General features: G+C 35.4%; 1 protein-coding gene across 2 annotated transcripts in view; it reads right to left on the reverse strand.

Annotated features, from left to right (window-relative positions):
* The window catches only part of LOC150088046 (glutamate receptor 1-like), a 630,662-nt gene that overhangs the window by 589,370 nt on the left and 19,109 nt on the right, over window positions 1–22,183 (reverse strand). For both annotated transcript variants that reach the window (XM_090369308.1, XM_090369309.1), the window contains exon 2: window positions 2,137–2,289. In XM_090369308.1, coding sequence (XP_090225434.1) covers window positions 2,137–2,289 — 153 coding nt within the window. The remainder of the gene's footprint in view (window positions 1–2,136; window positions 2,290–22,183) is intronic.

The raw sequence follows: 22,183 nt of genomic DNA on the forward strand, positions 1-22,183 counted from the left end.
AATTAAGTCGGCTCAGCATAAATGAGGAGATTAGAGATAACAGTATATCAAGCGATTAATTCTGCTAATGTAGAGCATATCGTAATGGATTATTAAAGTACTTTCTCTCGCTACCCAAGAAAACGTAAAAGACCACCTAAGTGGAAACTGGCTACTCCTCTAGAATCCAATCTTTTTACTAATAAATCAGCATTTAAGTTTGAACAAAAATACTATTAGCCGTACAAAGCCACATTGTTTCTATAGTAGCAGAAAAATACAATTTTATTAAATGCTTTTTTTTTTCACTTTCAAGTCCCTTTGTGCACTAAACTGTGATTACTAAATTACTCGGCCTCTTTTGTAGGGGCTATGTAGTTTGGTGGATTTGAAAGGGCAGACTATAATCGAGTCTCTTATGTAAGGGAATTAATTAATCAGTGGCCCTTGGAGGCACGTAAACTGATCTCAGGTAAAGGTGAAGAAGCTTCTGGAAAACTTTCATTCTAAAATTATAAATCGATTAGCCTTAGAACGAATGATATTGATCATAGTGGTCTCGTTGATTGGTAATAATTCAAAGAGCAGTCCCAAATAACCTACAGATTTTTTTATAAAATATTTCTTGATAGTAAAATAATTAAAGTAAGTGGGTTACAGATTAATATGAAAATCTGGAAAGGCTATCTTCGAACTGTTAATTGAGGTAGCAGAGCACCGCAAACGATCCAATTTATATATCAGTCTCCCTCTCTTTCTCTCTGTTAGGAATGTGGCTACTGCATTTCCATATATCGAAAAGGCCTGGATGGATTTCAGTGAGGACCATAGCAAATTTTATGCAATTTTTTTGCAAAAGTGCATTGGCATGTACTGAATATGGGAGGAGGTTGAACTGGTCTGAATTACAAAGTCGCTTCAGCAGTGGGCTTTGAAAATGCCGAAGAGAACATTTAATCCCTTTTTCTGAGAGGATCAAGTACTGGTTGCGCTTTGTCACACATTCAAGGTGCTAATCCCATTTTCCATCTCCATCTGCCTGCCTGTCAAAAGGAAAACAGCCATCAAGCTTTTCTTTTAAAATAAAACAAACAGTACATCATATTCCAGACCCAGTCGATACTCACTTAGAGAACTCAGGACTTGGTCTCTCTTTAAGACGCAATAACGTCGCTTCTAACCGTTTAACTCCTAAGAGTACAGCAGATGAATACATATACAACTACGGTGGAGGAACCACTTGGAAGGGTTTAGTCAATTTTCACTCGTTTGGCGAGGTCTCAGTTCGAATCCCATAGGAGAATGGGAAATTATTAAAATTGTCACCAAAGGCTGTAATTAGCAGATATCAGGAGCAAGGTTTCTCCTTCAGTTATTCGGGGTCTTTCAGGCTACAGAACATGCAAAACAGCCATGAATCTGTGGAGACGTAATGCACAAAGCTTAATATTACCTTACCCACCCTGTATGAAACTTCGTGGTGGTTGTAGCTTACCTTGCTAGTCGACACCATTTCAAGCATATAAACTCCCAAAATCAAATTTTTGTGAAATATAGCAAAAAAAAATTAATGTAACTTTTCATATTCACCGATAGCACGATTGTAAAAGTGTCCAGAAATACACGCGCGCACACAAAGAGAAAGAGGAAGGTTTTTTTTTTTTTTAATTATGCACGCATCCAAGCCGAAAAATTCAAACCGTACATAACCGATTATCTTTGCAACCTCAGTTTGATTAAATATTTGAAGTGGAACAAACTAAGATGACTTGCCGTGTGGATACTCTAAATCATAAAACAGTACTAGCCCAAGCTCCAACTACTTGTAACTATTCTTTGGGTAGGAGAGTAAAAATACAAACCTGGATTACACATTTGTTACTCAGCTTTAATTCACATAAGCAGTAAGAAAAATAAATGCATGTTTAATATTTTAAAGTTTAAAACATCGAACCACTTCCCTGTTTCCTTCTGAGCGCCTTCCTTCACGCCATTTACATCATAAATCAAATAGGTACCACGTTTTGTCACTTTCATTATAATTCTCATTTCGCAACTTACATCTGCCTAATTCGTTGTAATACTTTTCAAAAGTGATTATTATTAATGCAACTTCGTGTAAGACTTCTTTATGAAAAACAAATTTTAGAGACTTACATGTACGGGCAATTTTAAAAGGATCGTTACTATCAAGAACTTCAATTACTGGATCCACTTTGAACCTGGCTTGGCTGTCATTGGTGTTGTGAAGGTACAGTGCAAATTTAAATGCGGTCTGCATTTCTTCAGAACCTGGCGTAAATATTGCTCCTGAAATAACGATAAAAAAGCAAAGGAAGCAAATTCAGAAATTTAAAAGAAAACATGATTCTGTACATTTATTTTACTGTAGTGCCAATCACAAAAAAATATATAATACAAAACAATAATGAAATTAACAGTTTAAATTTTTACCTTTTAACCGTGATTCTTTAGTTTACATATTATTAAGAACTGCCTTGCATATAAGTATGTACACCGTGTTGCCAAAAGTACGGTGGATATCTGCAGGATTTAGGAAAAAAGAATCACATTTTCCATACACGTGACAGGAATAAGTACGAAATCAACTGCGTTCACACTAGAAGGCAGCAGAGCAAAATACAGTTGAGAATTTGAGGGGGTTCAGTGTTTACACTGGGAATCATACAACGGTGGCTGACATAATAAACAAAGGGAAACATCATGGTGTTACTGCATCAGGGACTCTTGTGTAGACCACCGAAAGAGATCGTTGGATGTTCAGAAGAATGGTACGCAGGGACTTACACTGCACCAACTTTAAGGATGAGCTATAGCACCCAAGCCAACCATCACAGCAAACAATGTACAGTTCCACTTGCCTGGCGTACAATTCCTCGTAATTGTTCCTTGGAACTTTTGAAAGCAGTGTTATGGCGTGACTATTCACGGTATACGGTTTTCTGATCTAATGCCGAAGAACGTTAGACACTGCAGTGTGTCGCGCCAACTGTGAAGTTTGAAGAGTTGCTGTGATCGCTGGGGCTGTTTCTTCTGACTTCAGCTTGGACACTTTTCGCCATGGATACGTTGACATTATGGATAATTCTGATCTTCCTACACTGTGACAGCAGTATTGGGATGGCCCTTTTTATGATTCAGCATGAGAATACATTATGTCTACTTCACAGTGATTGTGACTTGGTTTGAACAAATCAGCGAGCATAAACTTCATTTGCCTGGCCAGAGCTGCAATCTTAATTCCACTGAATACATTGGTATAAACTGATGCGTTGACTTGTGGCCAGGCTAACCCATTTGTAATCAGTAGTTGAATTGACCGCTATGTTGAGGAAGGAGCGAACCATAATACCACCTTCCTGTTATTAAACATTGGTTCCGTGTACAGAAGAGTGCACCGCAGAAAATGAAGTCCAAAAGCGGATTGACACCTTAATTAAACACTGTATCAACAGGAGGTTCTTTGAAACATTGTTTGTTTGCTGGTGGGTTTCAGGTACATTAGGATCTTACTGAGCCACTCTGACACATGAAGATATTCAGTTAACTTCGGCAATAATGCATATGATGTTTGATGGTTGTTAATTTTTGGAGTCTGTATGACAATTCAGTTCATGGTTTATCGCGTAATTACGTCTGTATAAGTGCGTGTTATGGAAAGTTATTTGCATATATTATGCGGGATGAAAAAACCGCCTACTGCGTCAGCCTCATATCGGCTAACTATAACCTCCATAAAAGAAGCCTTTAACAAATTTTCGTCTTCAACGATATTTGAACCCAAACTCTCCAAACGAAAGACAAGGAGCGAATCCACCATGCCCCTTTAGTGGATTTGAATATGACGTTGAATAAGAAACGTGAAAAAGCAGTTGCACTTAATTTTTTAACATACGAAAAGCAATTTAAAGAAAATTCACTTATATTAAATTAAATTAATTAGTAAAGAAAGTTATGGAAAAATGCACACAGTATCCCTCATCGGTAATTTCTTTTATTTTCGAAGCAGTTTATTTTGGTAAGTTGTTCTCATAGTAAAATTTCGAATTCCCTTCTCATAGCAAAACTCTCTTGCCAAGTCACCGTGTTCAGTGCTAACGGACATAATGTACAGACGGATATTCAGCATTTGTATGATATGTCTGACTATGTACAGAAACCGAAGAATAAATAAAAATATGAAATGTACAGCCAACGGAATTTTTAAATTAGGTTTTCGCATCCTTTCTTTGTATTTTTTTTTCCGAAGCTGTTCTTTCAGACATAGTTCTGCAGGCTCTCCTTTCAAAACAAGAAGCTCTATATATGTCAGTGTCATCAAGTCTCCCTCTTGCAATATTAACCCCATTCACGGTTACTGCATGTCGTTCATCATCTTACGAAGCCAGCGCACAATGATGGCCGTATTCCATATCAAGCTGACAGGTTATCTGATATGATAGTATGCCAAATAATAGGAGACTGAAGTTTGTTTATGTGAGAATATCCTACTATGTTTTTCCTTTCCGCTGGTCGACTCAAAGAAAGACAATATGACGATTTTTCCCATTAGTTCAAACTTTTAATGTTCGTGTTTATTTTCTCTAAAAAAGATAAAACATGAAAAAACTCAATACTAGTTCACGGTTAATTAACCACAGAAAGTCGGCTCTATTAAACAAATAGACTATTTCAAAAACTGTATTCTTCATAACTTAAAATGGAATTTTCAGAATATAAAATATAGTTTGTTGTAAACTAAAAGCTTTAATATGCAGATACATAAATATGGGAAAAAATTAGAAGAGTTCATAAGTATCTGAAATATAAATAATATACCATCTTATTTTGATTTAAATAAACATCGGGCGAAGAAGTACAATTTACATGTGCGTATTAAATTTCCGGGTGTTTTAGAGTATTTTCTTAAATTGATTTCATTTTATCTACAGTGAGATTACAAACATTTTGATGGTTCTTACTTTTGGGCATACCAATTTCCCAAATTCGTTCTTCCACAGTTCCGACAGATCATACTATAACAGCTACATACAAGTTTGACTAGGGTGTGACTAGTTCTTTTTACCTGAAAGAGTTTTTTATACAGGATGCATTGTAATCTTCGCGCGATCTCTTAGTTCTTAAAAAAACAAATCTATAGTCCAGAATCTACACATATTATATGTATTTTTTTAAACTCCCTCTTACTGTGTTAAATTTTTCTATAGCGTGTAAGTTCAAAAAGAATTAAAAACAACAAACAATAAAATCCACTGATCTCCCTTAAGAAGGTTTCTTAATTTATTCATTCAGTTTTGTACATTCAACCTTGAAAATCCTTGAAGGCTAGAAGAGTAATTATTTGCAAGATGGAATTTCCATCGCTGTACTATCATTCACATTGATAGCACAGTGTGTATTATCAGCACTAATGAAACCTTGAAACAACCTTTAAGCATCAGTGCTTTGAAGAAAACACCTCTGAATAACAGACCTCGCCAATGTTGATGATTGTTCAATACCAGAGAATTTTTCCGTTTATTCATTCCTTCCACCTTTATAATAAGTTACTGCTTGTATATTTGCTGAAGTCTATATGTGGACATGTGTATGGTCTTATGTAAGGTGGCCCCCAAACGTTAGTTCAGCTCCGCCATGGTTCACTGTGATGATATACAAAACTCTGTACAATGGTCAGAAATGAGTGTAGTGCTATGTTTACGTTGTGTGTGTGTGTGTGTGTGTGTGTGTGTGTGTGTGTGAGTTATTTAGTTGTTTCTGGCTACTTATCTATCAGGAAGCAGCTATCTCCAAGAAGGCTGCTTTCCAGTACCCGTCCACGTCACGAGAAGGTGGGCCCACCTATACACATACTGAACTAAATGTATTATTACCAGCATCCATAGGACGAAGCGTGAGTCGTATGGGTCCAGCTGTCTCCTATATTCACGTAAGGTGGTGAAGACCACAATTCTGAAGTCTACAACTTAAGGTTATTCTGCGACATGTTTGAAAGATTATTTTCTTTCAAGGTGCATTATGGTTATAATGGAAATTTGCGCCATTAAAACCAAAACCCAATCGCCAGCCTCAACCTTCAGATGTTTATGCTCTGGATACATTTTTTTTTTTTTTTTTTTTTTTTTTAATTCGACGCAGTTTACAAAAGTGCCGTTAATGTAAATAAATGGATTTACATTCTTAAATGTGCAAAACTTATTTTACAAAAAATCATGAAAACGGTTATTAATGATTACTTTTTAAATTAATAATAACTTCAGGGTTAGAGTAATGCATTTGTGTAAGCCAGTAATTCAGTGTGCCGGAGAAAAAATGTCGGCCGTGGTTTATATCTCACAGTGACACAGAAGGAATCGTCTATTCGTAAATTAGGTATGTGCTCAGAACGTTAAAGGAATTTGGGACTTGCACATAACTGGTTTATCTTCTGGTCGGAAAACAGGATCTTGATAGGTGTTTTCCCTACGTGCCTGCGTTGGGCACTGAGAAAGAAGAATCGTCCTCACCCCCACATGACAAATGTTAGAAAAATGAGTGCTCTGGCACGATTTCGCAGAGTACCGGACATTCATCTAAAGTTCCATATTTATTATAGCTTCATGCACCACACATTTACGATATTAATTTTTGGACACCAAGAATGCATAAAACTTGGAGGAAACAGAAATATTATGCATGTAGAAAAGAGAAAAAAATATCTTGCGTCAGCCTAAGTCTCCCATGAGATGCTCCCACTAGCAGTTGGCGCCGTTTGTTCAAATTCTTCATAGTCGAAATTTTACAAGTTCAAATCCTATTTACAACCAAACAGCAACTCCTTTTAGGAATAGAGAAGACGGATATACAGATTCATAAATGCACTGAATCAATCTGCCAGAAAAGAGTAGAGTACAATAGTGAACACGTGGGCAAACTATCCAGAATACACCAGGGAAGGAAAAACTACTTATTCATTTATAAAGCACCTGAATCGATTCCAACAGACCACAAACAACTCTCCCACTAAACTAAAAATCGACAGTATAATCCAGCTACTGTGTACAATATCTGCTCTATGTCAGCAAACCAAACACTACCCAAACAAGAAAGCATCTTCGCTTCTCATGTGTCCAGGTCACGAACTAGACAAAGCATTACTATTCTTTTTAACTTAATGGCTAGGATACAATTGGAATCTGCTTGAGTAAATCTACTTTATTTTCGTCCCAAGAAATAAAACTTGTAAGATTATGTACACATAACGAGTATATTGTTATTGTAAGTACATACATTGAATATTATATAACTTATACAAATTTTATAGCTCGAAATGTCTTTTTTTATGTCTCGGCATTACAAAAAAGGATTAAACGTAACATGTTCTAGTCTGCCAAGCTGTTTACTGTGCTTCCGGATAAATAAACAACCGCAGTCCCTTCTTATTACACTTTCCCTTATACCCACTTATTAAACTCTGAAATAGAACAAATAGATTTCTTCTTATTATTATTATAAAATCAATTACTCAGAACAACGTTGCATTATCTTCTCTTAAACAGAGCATGTTGAATATTTACCTCTACAAATAATCTTCTATTTCAATAGGAGAGAAGACAAGAGAAGATGTTTTTTTCTTTAAAAAAAACAAAAATTAGTTACGAAGAGAGGAAATGAATTAAGGAGTGAAGTAGATCATATTAGGCTTTTATCTTATTGCATAACAGTTCTTTGAAGGAGTTAATGGTACAGGTTTCATAAGCCTTACATCCACTAAGTTCAAGAAAAAGAATAATCTTATTGCATATATAAACTCAGTCCTTGCAGGTAATACAGTGGTTGTAATAACCGTCCAACCCACACACTCTGGAAAAGGTCTAGGTTCGAATACCGTCAATGACAAGAGGAACTTCAATGGGCCTCTTTCACAACGTCGTGGTTGAATTAGTCGGTTTCAGGCGAGGATGGCAATCCTCGGAGCGATCGCCCCGTTGATCCCCGGACCATGTTGGATTGTCGGGTCACTGCTGACTTGGTGTACAGATACACCAGGACGAGACGTTATATTTATGTCTTGCAACAACGGCCTTCCAAGTGCAATAGGCAAAGAGGTTGTAAAATGTTTTGTTTGGGGCTTTTCCAATTGCTTTAGTCTTTTTCGGTTTTCTTTATTCCGATTTCCTCGGGTTTTCCAACCTGACTCCCTGGTCTCGAAGTTAGGAAGTTTGAAATCCAGTTATTTTGTGACGTAAATATCTCAGTATGGCAGTTTAAATCTTCATATGCGTCATTGAGGAAAGCGGTGTAGGGTATCGAATTTAAGAGTTACCATTAGTACGGTACAGTCGCAGGAAAGTGACCCAAACTTAATAGGATATGGACCTGAAGGAACCCGCTTTTAATGAGAAAAGATTGAGTCTTTGCTTTGTCATCGTGAAAACGGCCAAGCAAGATGACCTTTAGTCTCCAGATGTAGAAGTTTTATAGAATAACGACAATGTTTCGAAGAATCGTTTTTCTAAGAATTTTTCAAAACAGGCTGAAAAGGAAAGTATCCTTTTTGGGCAGTTGCACTAAGATTTCCGTTGGATACAAGTGTATATTTGGGTACTGGAAGAGACTTATTTTGTGTTTAATTGGGCGCTTTTGTGAAAATTTACCAATTTTATATGTTAAAATAAAATCAAAAGTATATAATTCCTCGGCATAATTTTATATGTTTATCTTTAGGTGGACCCCACAAAGAGTAACTTAATATGAGTGGAAAAAAAACGAATGGGAAAATTATATCATTTCAACAGTGAATCGGAAGAACAATTTTGCTTTAGCATGCGTAATGGAAGTGTGTTTGTTTATTATGCCTTAATTCTGTGCCAGTAGTTAAGAAGCATAACATTTGAGACATTTAAAAACCAATCATAGAACCTTTGACACAGACTATCCACATAAATCTGCTATAAGGAAACACAAAGTTCGTGCATTAAAATCTGAAATTTCAGTTTAACAGTCACTTTTCACTAAGCATATTGAAAATGTTCTTGCGAAAAGAAAAAAAGCCATTCGAAGATGGAGAACTAGTTAGGGAAGCAAAGTTGTCTGGTGAAGATTCCTTTTTTGAAGATTTCAGCAATAAGTCGGCCATTATTTCGTCAATTAAAGATTTACAACTATCTGCTAACACTATAAAAAGGTGGATAGAGGGAATTTCAAAAAAATTAAAGTCACAGTTGAATGGGTGACCTTCACACCTGTGCCTACTATTAATTACAATTTAACAGACATAACAGGTACAACACAAATAGCAATCATAGTTCGAATGGTTTTTTTTACGATGATTCGGTGAAAGAGGAACTTCTAACAATTCTTTCGTTGAAAAGCAAAACTAGAGGAGAAGATATTTATCAAGCATTTAAAGATTACGCTTCCGAAAACAAAAATTCTCTTCAAAAACTCAGTCAGTGTAAGAAAAATACTTCATTTCCGGCACTAATTACATAATGTTTTATCCACCAGGAAATACTCTGCACAAAAGTTGTTGTTGTTTGGTTTTTAGGAGCATTAGCAACTAAGGCCATATTGCTCCAGGATATGCGGTGGTCATTCCTTAACCTTTCCGCATCCTCCGTATTTGGTGGTGACGGGCTCGAACCCCGGTCTAATCAAGAAGCGTGTGCTACGCACTGCTGCTCCTTCCCACCTGGCTACGGAGGCGCCTTGCACAAAAGTGATTCGTTTTAAGAATGAGAAGAATGTGGTAACAAAAATTACAAATTCCATTCGTCCTTCAAGTTTTCAGCATAGGCTATTTAAATCTTTCTTGAAAGAAGTTGAATCTGAGGTATTCAGACTTGATATTGCACATCGAAGTATGATGATTAAGTAGAGGGAAGATTCTGGAAAGACTTTGCGAGTTACTTCCCGAAGTTCGAGTATTTCTCGAATCCAGAAATGAGGAATATCAACAACTTAATGACCACACCTGGTTGCTAGATTTAACATTTCTCACAGATATGAATCTGAAGCTTAAGGTATTATATCTTGGACTTCAGGGAAAAGACAAGAATATTGCTGAAATGATTGGTTTAATTAGTGCATTCAACGGTAAACTAAACTGGTGAAAATATGACATAAGAAAAAACTCACTGTTACACTTCCTTTTTTAAAAAAAGTTTATTATCGAAACCAGGGCCGATCTCCCTTCAGGAAGGATCGAGAGATGCGGACGCACAGGGTGCCAAAATTTAGGGGGCGCAAAATTCCCCTTAAATTCACTAATTTGTTGTAAATCTCAAGTCTCGATCTTTCGAAAGTCGCTATATGAAGTCAATCTCACGTTCCGATTCAAGAAATTCGGAAGAGTCCGGATTTCAGTTATCGTGCATTCGAATGAATAAACGTGACGCTCAATTCGCCAGGAACTGGCCCCGGGTCACTGGCATTTCCCACGGGGCCCATGGCCGTGCGGGCCACGACTTTCAGTTAATAGTAAAAATATAATCTATAAACTTTAAAGGAAGTTGGAGCTGGAGCACCAAAAAATCTCGCATATGGTGCTGATAGACCTGGGACCGGTTCTGATCGAAACTGCGAAAAGTTTTAATATTCAGCTTTTTGTGGAAGAGCAAAATCCTAGAAATTCAGATGGAATTTCCAGGATTTCAAGAAAATTTAACCAGTTCTGAAATGTGTTCTAAATCCCTTCAATAATGTAGATATTTCTGAGATTTCAGTATTAATTGGAAACTTATTTAAAACAGACATTGCAGAAACTGAACTAGAAATTGTTAACCTTCAAAGTGTATTGTTTTACAATATATAAAAAAGTTAATGACGTCTGGAATCTGGTGGACAAGAATAAGTATCCTTTGTCAAAAAATGTAGCACGAATTGTGAGCTCTTACTTTGGTTCAACGTACCTCTGTGAGTCATTATTTTCTAGCAAGAAGTTCATAAAAGTCAAAGACGAGATCTAGATTTAGAGATGCAGATCTAATTGATTGTTTGCCAAATGGGTGTTCATCTTATACTCCAGATTTTCGTTCGATAACTGAAGAAATGCAATCAAGTTTCACATTAATTTTAATTAAATTTCATTTTATTATTTAAAAAAATTAAAATCATAAAATAAGATTATGTATGCCAGAGTATATAATGTATGCATTAAATTTCTAGTTTATATCTTTCAATGTAAAACCCTTAATAAATGCATTATTCTTTGGTGCCCGCGACCGTTTAATTAATATCAAAAGTATCTCGCCACCATGAAAAGGTTTGCGTCTCCTGCTCTAGAGTACTAATCAGATTTGAAAATAAATTAAGATATTTTAAAATCTTTATTTTAAAGATTTTAAAGATAAAAAAGTTCATTCTCGTGGGAGGTCAATAATTAAAGTTTGTTAAACATGTTTAGCAGCGTGCTATATTCGGTGTTTCAACTAGTTCAAGGATTCATTTTGTTACGTTGTCTCTGGTGTCAGTCGTGAATTGTTTAAATCAAGGTATCAAGGTAAGAGAACTTGGTAAACCTGATGCTCTTGAAAAAACACACAAAACAAGATTGACAGATTTTGAAATTCAGTGAGGAGACTTCACATCGAAATTAAATTGAAACAGGACAAATTAAATTAGAACAGCTTGTTTGTCTTTCTGAAGCTTTCTTAGTAAAGCCTGGTTATAATGATTTCATGAATTCCTTTGCCGATGCAACTCCCGCAGCAGTGGAGTAGATTACCGATTTTTGAGCTAGCGTATTATCAAAGGACAAACAATTGGCTGTAGTTTACCAGCCTCATTAGAATAAAAAAAATTAACACTGCAGAAATTTAAATAAATGATGTGGTTGCTTTCACTATGATGGACAATGATGCTGTGTACTGAAAATATTGTATGTATATTTTAAGTAATCCTGGAAAGATTTAAGGTAATTTTTAGAAAGTTTACTTAAAGCCTGTTTTCTAGAAGAATGAGCGCAACCCGAAAAAAAAAATCAAGAAATTTCAGGCGGCAAGAGAAGAAGCATGGTGATACATAAAATGTTTAAGAATTCTAAAAAACTTTATTATTGGAAGTTATACAAAGGATTCATTTGTAAATATACTCACTATTAGAAAAATTGCCGTACCTTAAAAGATTTAATGAACCTGTGAGCATTTGCATATTAGAACATCGTCATTATATATGCAAATAGGCATTACATTGGAAACGAAAGGAAGTTAGATAGGCGAAGTCATAAGTGAGTCAATTTGTTGGAAAGATTTTTAAGATGTCCTAACTACGTGAACGAGCAACCAAATGAATGAGTTTGATACGGATGGGACAAACAGACTCAGCGAGGCTAGATGGTTCACCTGTCGGAAAAAATGCTTATTGTCCGACTATTGTGGACAATTGGCACTAGTAGAAATCAAAACACACTCACAGCTGTTGTCGAGTTTCTGGAGCACCCATAGAGGACGAGGACCGAATGATTTGCTGGCAAGTTTCAGCAAAGATTTACTCTTTGAGATGGACTGGAGATTATTCTGACTTATCTTTGGGACATACAGTATCAAGAAGCACTATTTATAGTTAACAGCAGAGGCTGGATTGTTTTGTACTGAACAAAACTACTGTAGAAGTAGTTTTGTTGAGTATATTGCATCGACTGTCTGTCATCAGATCTCGTGTTCGTCAACCATAGCAGTTCAGGGAGCCTGCTGAAACGAAAAATGCCTTTAGTGATGAATCAGAGTTGTGTTTGAAGAGCGATGACAAAAGAAGCTACCTGGAAACACTGAGAGAAAGGAACTGTTCTGGCTATATTCAAAGATGGCATAGAAAGCTTTATCTTGAACTTTGATGATACCTTATATACAAATGCACATATCATTTTCAGAGGTTGATGTATGGCGTTTTCAAAAAAATTTATTTTTATAGAGTGGTTATATAGACCACGCAAAGAATTCATTCATAAATATTTTCTTCATGATTGATGCTTGTAAATGTAGTTTCTAAACCATACCGGATTAAATAGCAACAAAACAGTCGCATTGTTTCTGGTGAGAAAACGAGTTTCAGTCTGTTGAATCTTGAAATGGCGAGGGAGAAAACGACAGCAGAAATGAATTTTCGGATGAAATATTGTTCTTAAAATTGTATTGGTAAAACGTGTTTCTTCTCCTCCAGAGGTCTGAGTTTAACTGTACAGTTCAACTCAGACCTCTGGAGAATGTGTTTTTATCATAAATAAATTTATGCGTTTTCTCAATTAAAAATATAATTTTAATATTCATAAGTATCAGTTTCAAGAGAGGTGACATATATATGAAGGACCATTTTCCGTTGATTTTTACTGTGGCTTTTAGCATTCAGGAAACATTTCCGGGTGTTAAACGTAATCTGTACATATTTTCTGCTGTCTGCTACTCTTTCTTACACCACTTCTTGGCATCTACTCTGTAATAGTCTTAGTTCACCGGTTATCATTCTGCCATGCTCTTGGCGTTCAACCAGCTTCCATTCTAACCTCCGTTGTATTCTATCCTACACCAATAAATTTCGCTTCTTGTCAGGCCCATTCGCTCTCTCACAGTTTATAGTTATTCCTAGCGGTGTTCGTTCCATTTTCCTTTGTGTTCAGTGTGTGATCGGTTTGCCTCCCATCTTCTCAGTTGAAGTAAATATACGTCAATGTTAGAAGGACGTTCTGTTCGTAATCTTTCCTTTTCACGTATAGAAAATCTACTTTTCATTAAGTAGTAATCTTCATAGTGCAGTATGAAAACAGATAATTTGTGTAATAATTTTGCCCATTTGGTTTTTAAAAATATTTTAACCTTTTTACTAATTATTAACTCTCTTATTAACATTTTATTAGCTACTTATAAAATTATCAAACTATAAATGAGCAGGTCTGAAAGCAAATCGGTACACGCTGGGCATGGAAGTTTGAATATTCTCTTACAATAAAACATATATTTATATATTTAAAATAAAACTTAGGTTTGTATTTATGGACAGTTTGTCAAAATCAAGCTTAATAAGTCTATAATTGAAGTATATTTATATTCTTTTGGACATTACATAAACTATCTTTGCATACGCATCTGAATGGTTCAGGTTATGTGTCCATCCCTGCATGGTCATTGTGTACCCACAGGGCAATAGACTCTTCCAGCAGGACAACACACCTCCCCACAGAGCCATGGTGACTAGACTCTGGTTCGAAGAGCATTCTGCAAGGTTTACTATCATGGAATGGCCTTGCCGTTCACTGGACATGAACCCTGTGTGGGGCATCTTTTGGGATACTGTGGAAAGGTCCGTTCGAGCTTTGGATCCTCCACCCATGAATGCGGCGAAATTATGGACAGAGGTGTAGCAAGCATGGATGGATATACCTGTAGAACGCCTTCGTGAACTAGTAGACTCAATGCCTAGCCGTGTGACTGCTCTTATGGGGCGAAAGGCGGGCATTCCATAATTTCTGTCCACTCGGTGTACATTTTTCTCAAATAGTAATGAGATAGTAGGAATCTAGGTATTCGGGTTTAGAAATAACGTTGTTAATATGAAAATGTTTGAGTATTAAGATGACGGTTTGTATTGTGCATTAATTCTGTCCAATTACTCTTGTTTACAGCCTCCTTAGCAACCTTAGTATGGTTTCATCACTGAGAAAAACTCGACTAGTTCTCAGAGTTTAGATTAAATAAAATTTAACCACCTGGCAAGTGAATGTCGAAAAATACAGTTATTAATTGTAACCAGTTGAAAATTTTTGATTATACAAGATAAACTTTGACTAAATGAAAATAAATAAATATATACTTAAACTGGAAAGATTCATAAGTTTAAACTTTACATGTTTTACAAGCACTTAAGCTAAAAGCGAATTATATACACTGGTGTTCAAAGAAAGTATATTGCCATATACTTACGTTATTCTGATGACAATTACAATTTTAAAGGGTGATGCACTTTCTTTGAACACCAGTGTATATATCCAAGTTTTAATAACATTAATCAAATGTATAATATGCCCAAGCAGCACAAAGAAGGGGAATGAAGATGAATTTTCGCATACAAGGAACTGATACACTTTACTTTATGTCAAATTATTACAAATATCTTAGCGTTAGTTTTTTTTACTGCTTTACCATTAAAAGAAAAGGAAACGAGAACAGTTTAAAATATAAAATATAAGTTTATATTTTATATAATAAGTTTTCCTGATAAGGGTAGCACGTTTTGATTTAACAATTCATCACGCTTGGTATTGGATGGCTGGTTAGTTGCGTTTTATTTCAAATGTTGCGATGTATAAAACAAATTGGCCTTAAAAATTAAAATAAAGGGCATTTATAAGTTAATCGATAAAAGAGTTATGCACAATGTTTGAATTTTAGTTTACTTTGGTTATTAGCAACGTTATTCACTAGAATGCATTGCTTTATAAAACCTCTTGACAGACAATACTTTCGGTGCAGACTTTCCTCGAAGGAGGTTTAAGTGTGTCTTCTCTCTGATATTTATGATCTAAGGGGATCGCGAAATGCCGTGGTGATCGTTCTAAAATTTAAAAAAAGAATGCTTGGTGCAACGAGCAACGATTAGTTTATTTAATCAGTAAATACCCTTCCAGGCGATTGTTTTATTTGCATCACTTGTTTTTTTTTTTATTTATATCCCTTGATTCTATTTGTCTGTATATCCGTCTGTATGTGTTAAGTAAAGCAACTAAGGCAATGAGGCGTTAGTATATATTATTCGAGCTCAGTCCTTCTCACCCAATGTGGAGAGAATAGTGATTCTATCCACCATGCTACAACGAGGACATATTTTTTGTCAAAAGAATAAAAGAACAATTAACAGAAAAAAAAAATTCCGCCGCACTTTTGGATTTCATCACGTACATGCAGACTATTAAAAACACGGACGGAACTGTTTTATCAGTTATCAATGTGCTTCTTTATCCCGATTTACAAAGTCAGCTAGACATTTTGCATAAACGCTTTATTTATTCAATTTCGTATTAAAAATTAAGACATAAAATTCCAGTCAATATCATAAACTCCATTTTTGTTCAGACTTTAGAGAATGATATGTCCTTGTAAAATAAAAACTATACGCGCATATCGTGAACAAATTCTTTTGTGATTACATTGAACAGTGATTAAATATCGTGAACAAACACATATTCAAGAACGGTTTTGATCATGTTAGGAGACCTTTTCAGTCTGTCTTTTCATAGCAAACCCTGGTGGAATAAATGTAAGCTCGATGCGCATCACTTTTCAAGTCTTGTGTGACTTTATTTATGATAGGTCCAGGAAGGCTACTAGAATTCTTTAGTCTAGATAATTTACTTCTGAGAACTTTTGTCCTGATTATTGGATTAATTGTATAATTAAATCTGAGCAAGTAGGTTCAAACATTATTCCCGATTACTTTCATTTGGCAGCACGTTTTACTATACTCTCTGAAGTTTATATTTCTCTGACTCAGCGCAAGCCTATCAGCTCGATTATGATTTCTCTGTTATTGGACCAGATTGAATTCCTAATTTTGAGATAATACTGATAATTTTTACTTTTTTAATGAGTATTTATTCTACTTCGGTGCACGAAGCTTATTTTCCTAAAGATCTGAAGCAATTTAAGGTTATTGCTGATCCCAAGAGATCTCGATATCTTTCGGATTTCAGATCCAATTCAAAACGTTCTCCTTTTCTAAAAAAACTGCTTAAGTTAATTATATAGTACATTTTGTCAAGACTAAATAAACTAACATTTAAAAAAACCAAGTGGTATAAGAATGATTATTTATAGAGAAAATTTTCATTAAAAAGTTCCTCTAAACATATGTCTCAAAAGTATTTATTTCCGAGACATTAATAAAAAAAAAATTATGAAACATAAAAATAAACTGTATAAAATCTCTAAAAGAGCGGCGAATCACGATTCTCTGGCATATCTTATTGCTTAAGATCGTAATGGTTTCAGCTGCTTCCAAAATGCGATTTCTTAGTTCATCTTGGGTGGAAATATGCGTAGAATAAACCATGGATTTCATGTGACCCATGAAGTAATTTGAGGATGTGAGGTCCAGTGATCCTCGACACTGTACAGAGCTGCTCCGAGCAATGCGTTGGTTATTGTACTTCGTGTTTAAAAAGTCAGAAACATCACAGCTAAAACGGGAGTATTGGACCATTATGCATTAAACCACATCCTCTAACGATTTTCAAGTGGTTTTACATTTTTTATTGGAATTAGCTACAGAGTGCAAGGAAACCACAGACATTTAGTGGACCAGACAATAAATAAATGACAATAAAAATAAATATACGTTAAAAAATAAAATATAATATATGCAAAAGTAAACTCTGAACCGAGTGACATTTGCAATAACTGAAGCTGTCACCCTTACTTTCACGGAGCTAAAATATTCCAAAAATTAGCAACTCACTGGTTAAAATATTTCGTACATTCCAGTCGAAACTTCTCTCTTGTAATTTTAAATTATGCCTCTAGTTCTGGAATCATTTATAACAGTGAAAAATTCTTCCTTTATTCATTTTTCTGTCCCCTCTCATATCCCTATAGACCTCAATAAGGTCCTGGCTGAAGTGTCTGTTGCAAGCTCTGTAACAGACATTCCAAGTCTTTCATCACAAAGATGCCATTTTAGCGAATTGGTCCAAATGGTTGCCCGTATTTGGACCTTTTCAAGAAGCTTTATGTTTTCTAGGTACGTTCTTCTTATTCATACCTCGATAGAGCATTCCAAGTACGGTATTACAATTGCATTATACAATGGGAATACGGACTGTTAATGCTTACAAGCAAATGCAAAATAAATCGTGTATAATAAACCATGGGTCTTCCTTTGTGCATATCTATACTGCAGCAAGGAACAACTTCACTGTCTGGAGAACTTCATGACCGCCCGTATCGTAACTCCCAAATCCTTTTCTTCCACTACCGTTTTTAATTCAATCCCATAAAGTGCGCGAGTTATTTTCGGGATGCTATTCTCTAACTGTGTCTTGAATTTTGCTGCATTAAAACAAAGCTGCCAATTTTCTGCTCGTGTTCGAAATCTATCAAAGGAATCCTGAAGGAATGTTGCTTGCTCTGTTCATTAACATACCATCCTAATCTTGAAAATATCTAAAACGTTTAACCACGCGCCCATGGCCAGTGTCCCTTGGTCAATGTCATTTATGAAAATCAGAAACAGTGATCCAAGAACCGCGCCTTGCGGATCTACCTTTTCCAACAGTTGGGTATGTCTTCCAGTAGTTTGCACAAATTGTTCCACAGAAAATGTAGGTACGCATACATGAAAACCTTGCTGGTAAAATATAAATACCAATGAAATCGTCCACAGGAACATTAGAGGGAACATTGAATTAAACTATACGTTGATAGCTCTACTAATCGTATACGCGATTTTTTTTCTGCCCAGCTATGAGTGTTTCGAGAGTTGAGAATTCCGTTTATTGTAAAACATTATTCATGTGTAACTAGAACATGGCTAAGAAATCGAAGACCGTGTGTACATTGCAAAATGAGCCGCTGACAAGAAGCTTCTGTGTTTAATCACATCTTGTGACAGCAATTCTTGCACAGTGGTAGCGTCAGCGCAAGCAACACATTGGTTGTAATTACCGTCTACTCACAACGGGTGGAATCCGAGTTCGAATTCCATCGATGAAGGGAAGAACGTTTATGGGCTTCTTTCACTCTATGGCTGAGTTAGTCGGTCTCAAGCGTGGAGAGCAAGATCTCCTCCCCCCAAACCCCTAGTTTATCGTCCAGAAAAACAAGCAAATCGACCTGAGAACACACGCAATATACGGAATATTGCGGATAAATTTTAATAAAAAATGTTTATCCGGTTTACATGAGTGGAGTTACAACCTGTTAAGAAGGAAAACATTTTCATACCCCGTTTTTAAAGCAATTCTTAACATTTTAACAATCGTATTCTAATTATTAATTAAATTACGTAAAGTATAAAAAAACTACATAAGTGTTTAATTTTCCTATACAAAAAACTCTTTAATTGTTTTGCAATAGTATTAGTATTAATTTAAATAATTTTGTGAAGTTATTTTCGGTAATTTCATGTAATAGTTATTTTATATAGTTTATTTGTCAAACTGAATGATCTGAGATTATTAAATATTGTAATTGAATATTCCGGCAATGAGTAGCTGACAATTACCGTGGAAAAATATTGAAATGAATCATGGGAGACAACCAATTCTAAAAATTAAGCATATCACACACAGGCTTTTATGATTTAACTTTTGTTGGATGCTTAAGAATTCGTGCTTGTTTTATTATATTCGAGGAAATTTCCGACTGTTCCAAAAAAAAAAAAAAAAAAAAAAACAGTAAACACCTTTTTGCCTGGCACATTCCACTTTCTCCAAAATGCAAATCTGCTGGTGCGCACCAGAAATCTTCTTAACTTTACCCCTTAGATTATTAAGCCTCGGAACTTTTATTCCCTTTCAATGGGCTGGGTTTGATTTAGGTCACGTTTATAGAGTGAAGGCAGAATGACAGAGATCATGAAAACATTTTAACTGCTTAAAACGGAAGAAGAGGAATCCTTGAACTTCGAAGTCAAACTTCTGTCTCAGAGGTGTTCGCTAGCATTTAGAGGTCTTATAGGAGAGATTTCAATAAACACTGAACATTTATTTCTTTTGGAATAATAGCTTTATGAATGCATTCTCTCAGATCACACTTATTTCCCAATATAATATCTCTATTCTATTAGCAGTAGTCTAAATTTTAGTAACAAAAATTCATAAAATATTTTCGCCATTCGAAGTTTTATATTTTCTGTTGCTTTTCTCATTATCGTGGAAGATACAGTAAGCTTATAATTTACACACGGTTAGATCCATTTGATCCATGATCCAAATTCCCCTAGAGATGCGCTGCTCAGAGTAAATGATTTAGAATATCGGAGAAAATTTAGGTCGGCTATCAGTTTTATTATAAATTTTCGCATCTAGGTTTGCATACTTGTGTTTGGAATAAAATTGCATCTTTATTTCCAAGCAACTGAAAGGAGTATGTAATATAATCAACCATGACTAGATTGTCTTTATTAAGGCGCTGATAAATGCCTTTTTTCTTAAAATATTCTTAATTATTCTCTATTGGACATCGCTTTAACAAAAAGGGAGGGATAGCGTTCGTGGCTGAGTTCGATCCATTAATGAGAAATTGCTTTGCGTCTATCGTGCTTGATAGAATTTAGGAATAGATAACAATATTTAATTAATGTTTATAATCAAGCTGAGTAGAATCACACATACGAAGCATTTTTCCCGATAATTTGTTATCTGCGTTCTGACAACATTCATTAGGTCTTTCAAACGATTCCGAGTGAAATATCCTTTTTTTATGAACGTGGACCGTTTTATTTCACTCGGGGGTGTTTATTAAGATATAAACTTGTAGCAATGTAGACGAAGAATAACTTGTGTTGCTAAAAAAAAGGGAGAAAGTTGAGTTCAGAAAACATGTTGCTTAGCAAGTTATCCACTCTCTTTGAAACTCCAGGTAAGGGGAGTGGGATAGGTTACATTGTAGCAAGTAATTTCATCCTTCCCTATATCATTCTTTTTCGAGCTGAAGGAGATGATGATATAAACTTCTCCCTGTTTAACTTTAAAGAGTATGTCTCTGCTTAAATGAAACAGTTTCTTCCTGTTCATTAGATGTTGTTATTTGCTATTGTTTCATTTTTAGGCAAAGCAACCAAGGCTATGAAACATTAGTTAACTGTCCCGTTAATTATATTTAGTATATTCTGCTTTATCAGATGACAAACCCCATTTCAAGAAAGAAAACTGTGCAGCTATCGCTGACAACGATTAACTGGGCCACGGTCTTAACTGTTTCTTAATAATCTGTTATTTCATACAGCTGCTTGTTTGCACAAACTTAACTTGAATATGTCTGCAAAAATGATCCATTGCTGATTCCACAGACTTCTTATAGAATACGTAGAGTTTAGAAAGAAGGAAAAAAAAGATTTAGGGGTTGCGATACAGTCAGCCGTGAAATTATCCATGCAATGTAAACCAGTAGGTAAGAAAATATCATGTTTAACCAACGTTAATCATACTTTGCATCTTTCTATATAATCAAAACTTAGTCTAATAAAAATATGATTAAAACTAAGTTTGTTTTGAAAACTTTGATATCTTTAAATAACTCTCCTGCCTTTTTTCAGTCTGTTTGTAAGAGGGAAACGGATGTCATTGTCCCTTTGTGTTCAGGTAAGAGGCCATATTTGCATAAAATTATGCAGTTTCTATAAAAGGTTCAAAGAAGAAAAAAATCAGATGGGTGGAGGTGCCGATTGATGGCTAGATAAAACATGGCTTAGAAGGGGCACACTGAAAAGCTTAGCAACCAGACATTTGAGAGGGGAAGAACAGATAAAGGCATATAAGGACCTGAAGAGAATCAGTAGAATGAATGAGGAAGGTGTATTTTCAGTGGTGGAAGAGAGAAGAAATAGGAGGCCTAAATGCAAAATTTTGGAGAGTAACAGAAGGCTGGATCTCATGAAGTTTACTTTCTATAAGTGTGGTGTAGATCACTAAAATGAATTCTCTGCCACACAATGAGCGAGGCGAAGGGTAGGATAAGGTTCATAGCGAAATTGTAGAGCTTTTTGGTGACGAGAAAGGTATAAAGAATATATTTTTTGGGAGATGCAGAAAACGTCCGCTACCTTTCATTATTTATATCATTATTTAGATACAATAATACTAATTCTAAATCACATGAACTTCATGGGGATATACACATAATAAATTAGCCAATAGGAGGTTCAGTAGAGAAAATATTTAAGACCACAAGCTATTGTCTTTACACGGACCCACTTTTTTCTGGCGTGATAATGAACTTGCAATTGCAACCTACCACATGGCATATGTAAAGGTCCATTATGAGATTTAGTCGTATGCCACATAGCCCAATCAGCTGTCATCTGCATAAAGCAAAGTACTCATTGTAGATTTCCTTAAAAACTTTTCTATGACTTCATGTTTCAAACCCTGCTTCGAGTCGTCAGCCAATCTATATTTCACTTTAACAGTAAGCGTTTAGTCGAATTATGATTAGGTATTCATTAAGAACCTTCCAGAAAAATAAAGTATTTCTTTAAATATATACCCATAACTTTT

Source organism: Mastigoproctus giganteus, chromosome 3 (genome assembly GCF_048544385.1).
Source record: "Mastigoproctus giganteus isolate SK-2022 chromosome 3, ASM4854438v1, whole genome shotgun sequence".
Classification (NCBI taxonomy): Eukaryota; Metazoa; Arthropoda; class Arachnida; order Uropygi; family Thelyphonidae; genus Mastigoproctus; species Mastigoproctus giganteus.